This window comes from Leucoraja erinacea, chromosome 29 (genome assembly GCF_028641065.1).
Source record: "Leucoraja erinacea ecotype New England chromosome 29, Leri_hhj_1, whole genome shotgun sequence".
Taxonomy (NCBI): Eukaryota; Metazoa; Chordata; class Chondrichthyes; order Rajiformes; family Rajidae; genus Leucoraja; species Leucoraja erinaceus.
Window position 1 is genome coordinate 12,956,396 of NC_073405.1, and position 6,591 is coordinate 12,962,986.

At 41.6% G+C, this 6,591-nt stretch overlaps 1 protein-coding gene across 1 annotated transcript; it reads left to right on the top strand.

The window, feature by feature from the left end:
* The first annotated feature begins 470 nt into the window (after window positions 1–470).
* On the top strand, window positions 471–2,665 carry LOC129711181 (actin-like). Its single transcript, XM_055658642.1, has one exon. The coding sequence runs from the start codon at window positions 800–802 to the stop codon at window positions 2,033–2,035; it is 1,236 nt and encodes a 411-aa protein (XP_055514617.1). The 5' UTR covers window positions 471–799; the 3' UTR covers window positions 2,036–2,665.
* Window positions 2,666–6,591: the final 3,926 nt, after the last annotated feature.

Here is a 6,591-nt window from a genome sequence, read left to right on the forward strand (position 1 = left end):
CACATCTTTGCATCCACTTTTGGTAAACTGCAGCGGGAAATGGTAAATAATTGTCAATTAACTGTGAAGATTGGAAAATAATTGAGTTTATAATTACTTTGCCCTATTCCAATTTAAACTTTTCATGAGGCTTCTACCTGTTTCAAATTATAACTTTCTGGGACACATCCGTGTAGTTCATAAATTCCAATACAAATATAACCAATTTATGTCCTATCTATGTTTCTCATAATTAGATCTGCCCTTCAATCTCTGGCATCCCAACGAAAGCAATCCAGCGTTGTCCAACCGCTCCTTTTAGCTAACACCCTCTAATCCAGGCATACTTCTGGTAAACAGTAGCAAAATTGAGACACTAGAAACTCCAATGCTCGAATCTTCAGCAAAACACAGAGTGCTGGAGGAAATCATGTGGTCAGGCAGCATCTGCGGAGGGAATAACCAAAATGGACTAAGCCACATCAGGACACAGAGCGTCGCCTGTACGTCCATTCCCTCCGCAGATGCAGCATGATCCGTTGAGTTCCTCCAGCACTTTTGTGTTTTGCTTTCCCAACATCTGCATTCTCTTGTGTCTTCCTGAAAATTTAACTTGCAGCTTTATAAATAATGGCAACAAAATATTACCATAAGTGCCTGAGCGCAAGTTGCATCTCGGCGCCGTCATAATTGCTGTGTCTGTGATGTGCAAATATGCAGGTAGGATTTAAACACATTTCATCCCGTGCTTTATCAAATTGATAAGCAGGTTTACGTACAAGGAAGCCCCAGCCTTGTGTTTCTGTGTAGACTTTGAGAAATGTTGCAGAAGATTCAGCGGCCGCCGTCGGGAACCGCAGATAAAACGAAAACATCGCGTCCGCCCTCGTCGCCCGGCTCGGTGAGAGACGTCAAGTCACGGGAGAAACCGGACGCCGGCTCGGTGCCCAAAATTGCAATAATGAAGACTGGAGCGTTGGTGGTGGACATGGGATCGGGCATCTGTAAGGTGGGCTACGCCGGCGACCCCATGCCGCGGTCAGTGGTTGGGTCGGTGGTTGGGTACCCGAGAGGGAAGAGCAAACGAAACAACATCACCGTGGGCAAGACGGTCTCAACCGAGCCAGATCTCCAATTGGTCCAACCAACCCGGCAAGGAATCATCGTGGACTGGACGGCGGCGGAAGATCTCCTCCGGCACGTGTTTTATGAGGATCTGAAGGTTTGTCCAGAGGAGCACGCCATCCTGATATCCGACCCACCTCTAAGTCCTACCACGAACAGGGAGAAGATAGCAGAACTTCTCTTTGAGCGTTTCAATGTCCCAGCCATGCACGTCTCTTACCAGTCGGTGTTGGCGGTGTATTCCTACGGGAAGACCTCGGGGCTCGTTGTGGACTCTGGAGACGGCGTGACACACGCTGTACCCGTTCACGACGGGTACAACATGCCAGATGCGATCAGTCGGATCGATCTGGGCGGCTACGATCTCACCACTTACCTGATAAAGTTGCTGGGGGAGGCGGGCAACGCGTTTCATGAGAAGGGCAGATACATTGTGGAGGACATCAAGCAAAAATGTTGCTATGTGGCTGTTGACCAGGAAAAGGAGACACACTTGGCTGACCAAGAGTACCTTGTGGACTATGAGCTCCCTGACGGCCACGTCATTACTATAGGCAAGGAGAGGATGAAATGTCCAGAGGCTCTCTTCAATCCATCAGTCATGGGATCAAACCAAGAAGGAATTCACCTCATGACCATCAATAGCTTGAAAAAAGTCCAGCCCCAGGTTCAGCAGTTGATGTACGACAATGTTCTGTTGAGTGGAGGCTCAACCATGTTTGAAGGGTTTTATTCTCGGTTTTGTAGGGAGATTTTTGCTTTGGTTGCCAAAGACACCAAAACCAACATCCATGCTGTCCCAGAGAGGAAGTATGCCGTGTGGATTGGTGGCTCCATTTTAGCCTCTCTCCATGCTTTCCAATCTCTGTGGGTTCGCCAGGAAGATTATCAAGAGCGGGGTCCATACATTGTGCATCGCAGGTGCTACTGACATTGGTATGCTCTGCTGTTGTGAGGTGAGATTTGAGAGAAGGTGACTGGCTCATTCACGGAAAAAGTACAAAACTGCAGTTAGATACAAAATGTCAGGAAAGGCAATAAATAGTATTACAATTGTTTTCATGGCGTTTTTATTTTCATCCACTCAATGAGGTACTTTTTTTCAATGGAAAGATACAGTGCATTTTAAAGTTCTCAGCATCAGTTCCAGAGACAAATGTCCAATGTCCTCAAAGGGGAAGAGGTAAATCAAACTTATCTTCCATAAGATCAGGCCATATTAGGCCACTTGGAAGCCTAATAGAAGGGGCAGAAACTGATCCTGAGCCTGGCAGAGTTGTCGTTCATGCTTATGTATCTTCAATTGGGATTGAAAGATACATAACACAATACCATACATACATACATACATACATACATACATACATACATACATACATACATACACAAAGACTCCCACGTGTCAGATGTGGATTAACCCCCAAAGGGCCACTCCCAATCTACTTTCCCCAATTCCTGCCTAATACTGTTGCAGGCATCCTTCACCCAATTTAGCACTTTCATCTGAGGACCAGTCTTACCCTTCTGCATAACTATCTTAAAACTTACAGAATTGTTTTGATTTTATTGATTGAAATCTACAGCATGGAAACAGGCTCTTTGGCCCACCGAGTCCACACCAACCATCAATCACCTGTTTGCACTAGTTCTATGTTATCCCCAAGGGGTGGCACAGTGACGCAGTGGTAGAGTTGCTGCCTTACAGCGTCAGAGACCTGGGTTCATTCCTGACTACGGGTGCATGTCAGTATGGAGTTGACCTGCATGGGTTTTCTCCGGGATTTCCGGTTTCCTCCTATACTCCAAAGACGTACAGTTCACACTTGGCCACACTTTATTGGGCACACTTTATCGGGCCATTCGGCCCATCACGTCTACTTTGCCATTCACCCTGTCCTATCTCCTCTCTTCTAGCTTTCTTCCCACTCCCCACACCATATAATCAATCTGAAAAACGGTCCCAGCCTAAAATATCACCTATCAATGTTTTCCAGAGATGCTGCCTGACCTGCTGAGTTACTCCACCACTTTGTGTCCTTTTGTGTAAACCAGCATTTGCAGTACCTTATTTCTGCACTGTGATCTCTCCATGCTTGCAAAATTCCAACCATCCCCTTCCTCTTCAAAATAGAGTAATGGTGTCAAACAACATGGAAATAGAGCTCTGGATCCATTGAGTCATCCATCAGACACTTATTTACACCAACATTTATTCAATTTCACAATCCCCATATTCCCATCAATTCTTTCCAGATTCTACCTTGACCTAGACAGAGGGGCTACTCTACTTCTTTGATAATGAGGTAAATTATTTATGGTTAATTCGAAAAACGGATACTAATTTAAGATATCTTTTTGTTCTGTAAACCCATGCCCAATTTTCCAAAAACTGTATGTGTTAGTTGTTCCGATGGAATTGCCATTTCCTACCACTTGCCAGGGAAGATGGTTGATACAGATACGATGGTTGTGTTCAAGAGGCTTTTAGATGGCCACATGGATGAAGTGAATGGAGTGATCTGGATCATATGCAGGCAGATGAGGTTAGTTTATCTTAGTATTGTGTTTGGCAGGGACATTGTGGACCGAAGTTCCTGTGTTGTACTTTTCTATGTTTTATGTACTAAATGATGATTACTCTCACTGATATTGTCACCTTAAACTATTTAATGGGTAAAACCACTGCACATTATTTTGAGATTCATTACCCTTACCTACTTTAATTTATATGCCATGATATTGTACACCTTGCTATTTTAATGGCACCTGGAATTTTTTTGGGTAAAACCACTGCACATTATTTTGAGATTCATTACCCTTACCTACCAAAAATACTTTAATTTATATCCCATTGCAAATGGCTGGAATTTAGCAGTACCTTATCCATTGTATGTGTTGGAATTATACATTTACCAAGCTAGCCTGTGTTAAATAAACTGCTCAAAGAATTTAACAGGCCAAGCAGCATCTATGAAGGCAAAAGGGCAGTGTGATCTTGCGCGCCAAGACCTTGGTTGCCATGGAGGATTTAAACATTCATTCATGTGACAGTATTACTGCACAGTACTAGCTGGTTTACTAATCTAAAGTAATTACTAATCCAAACTATTATTAATGCAAAGTAAGACAATAAAGTAGGAACACAAGGAACCGCAGATGCTGGAATCTTAAGTAAAACACAAAGTGCTGGTGGAATTCAGTGGGTCAGGCAGCATCCGTGGAGGGAATGGACAGATAACAATTCAGGTCAGGTCTCTTCTTCAAAGTGCTTGCAAATTAGAATGGCATCAACTGCCTGAGAGTTTTAAGCAGTGCTTTATGCTTGTCTCCAGTAAGAAACAAACAGTTGTGCAAATGCTTGAAAAGTTGTGCAAATACCAACAAAAGACAAAAATCGGATTACTTTTAGGACCCAATTTTCAAAGAGTTCAGAACCTATGGGTGATATCTGAAAGTTCACTGAAAATGTGGTCAGTGTCACTCTCATTTCAGAAGATCTTAATTAGAAAGAAAAAGTTTCAAATAACAACTTTTACTTCTAAGAAAACTTAATCAGGAATAATCACAATTTCCCAAATATGACTGGAGCTTTGCAGGTCACTTTGGAGGAAATGGAAATGCATTTGTTGCAGGAATAAATCTGATTATTTTCTGCAAACAGAAATGCAGCTGAAAAATGCTACAGAAATGCAGTTGCAGCAAGATTTGCATTACAAATTCTCACTTCAGTTTTCTGTACCAGCTCGTCAGAAAAAGTTCCCATTCATTTAATTATGTAGTTTGGCCAGATGGTGGCACTCTTACCTTCAAATCAGAGCACATGGTTTCAACTAGCCACCAAATTCCAAGAATGCAGGGGGATTCCAAGAAACAACTTGGATTGTTTTCTCTGGAGTGTTGGAGGTTGTGGGGCGACCTGATAGAAGTGCATAAAATGATGAGAGTTATGAATAAAGCAAATAATCAGAGTCTTTCCCAGGGTGAAAATGTCAAAGGCTAGAGGGCATGGCTTTAAGGTGAGATGCCGAATGTTTAAAGGGAGTTTATGAAGAAAAGGTTTGTACACAGAGAATGGAGTATGGAACAAGATGTGGTGGCAGATACAGCAGCACCATTTAAATGGAATTTAAACATATACAACAGCAGACAGAGAATGGAAAGATATAGACCAAGTCCATGCAGTTTATGTTGGCAACACTGGTTGGCACAGACATTGTGGGCCTGTTCCTGTTTCATGCTCTATGTTCAGGTCAAATACAGAAAGTAAAGGAAATACTCACTACATAATTAAATACCTATTATATAACTCGAATGTTGTCATAATTCTGGTTTTAAATATTTCCTCCTGCTTCCACAAACATCACACTCTGTCAAGTCTCTGAACATTCTAGACAACAGATTCTCCTGACACTGTATTCCGTTGACAAGTAAAAATTTCATTGTTCCATTTCAGGACATATGACAATATGTCTCTTGACCATCACACACATTTCCTAACATGCGATGACTCAATCAATTTTTCAAGACAATGAGAATTAACATCACAGATACTGACCCTCTCCTACTATGAGTAGCACTCCCACTGATGTTACATTACATTAAACCATCAGACCTAAGTTCCCTTTCCGATTTAATTTTTAAAGGATGTGGCGGAGAAAAATAAACTGAAATCTAAACAGGCAAGTTTCCTTTTTAATATTGCTTCTATATCTGTAGATTTAGGTTCTGGAGGTTCTTGAAATCGTGTCTAATTCTTGAAACTCACAAAGCCACAGTTTATTTCCTTATTCCCTTTTGATTTCTTCATTTTACATTTTAATCTTTATGACAATATCCTTTGGTCTGTATCTTTTGACAGTTTGAACAGAAGGTTCGAGAAAACATTCACTAACTAAATATTACTTAAACAACCTAGGATTACATTGTATGGCCAAAATCATTAAAAAAAACTAGCATTAGATTAAATCAAACCCTCCAGTCTACCAATCCATTTTAACAGGTATATCATCAATTGCGAGTGAAGGTCAGATATTACAAGTTTTGTTAAGGACATGCGCCACCTTAGTTTACGCCTTTTATCCTACCCATGACTTACAAACTAAACTTCGATAATCATGTTCTTAATCGTTCTTGAAAAGCTCTTTTCCATCTCTTGCTGAGGATCACAAGCATGTTTAATAACTCACTGCCATTCTAAGTCATGTGACAAATGCACATGCCACTGCGAAGCTTTCTGTCTCCAGTTTTCTCAAAACCGTCAGCACTTTTGCTGATAGTGTTAACAATCTAGACACCCCAGTGATGCACTTGAGAATTTAGTTCCTTATTGGTTCTTTGTAGCATGGTGCATGTGAAGAACCATGCCTTTGAAAGGCATGCGATAACAACAATCTGTGGTATGTAGGAATGCTAACTTAGTTACGAGGCAATAGAGAGATAGTTGACAGAGAGAGCTTTCCACTCAAATTGGAACGATAAAAACTCATT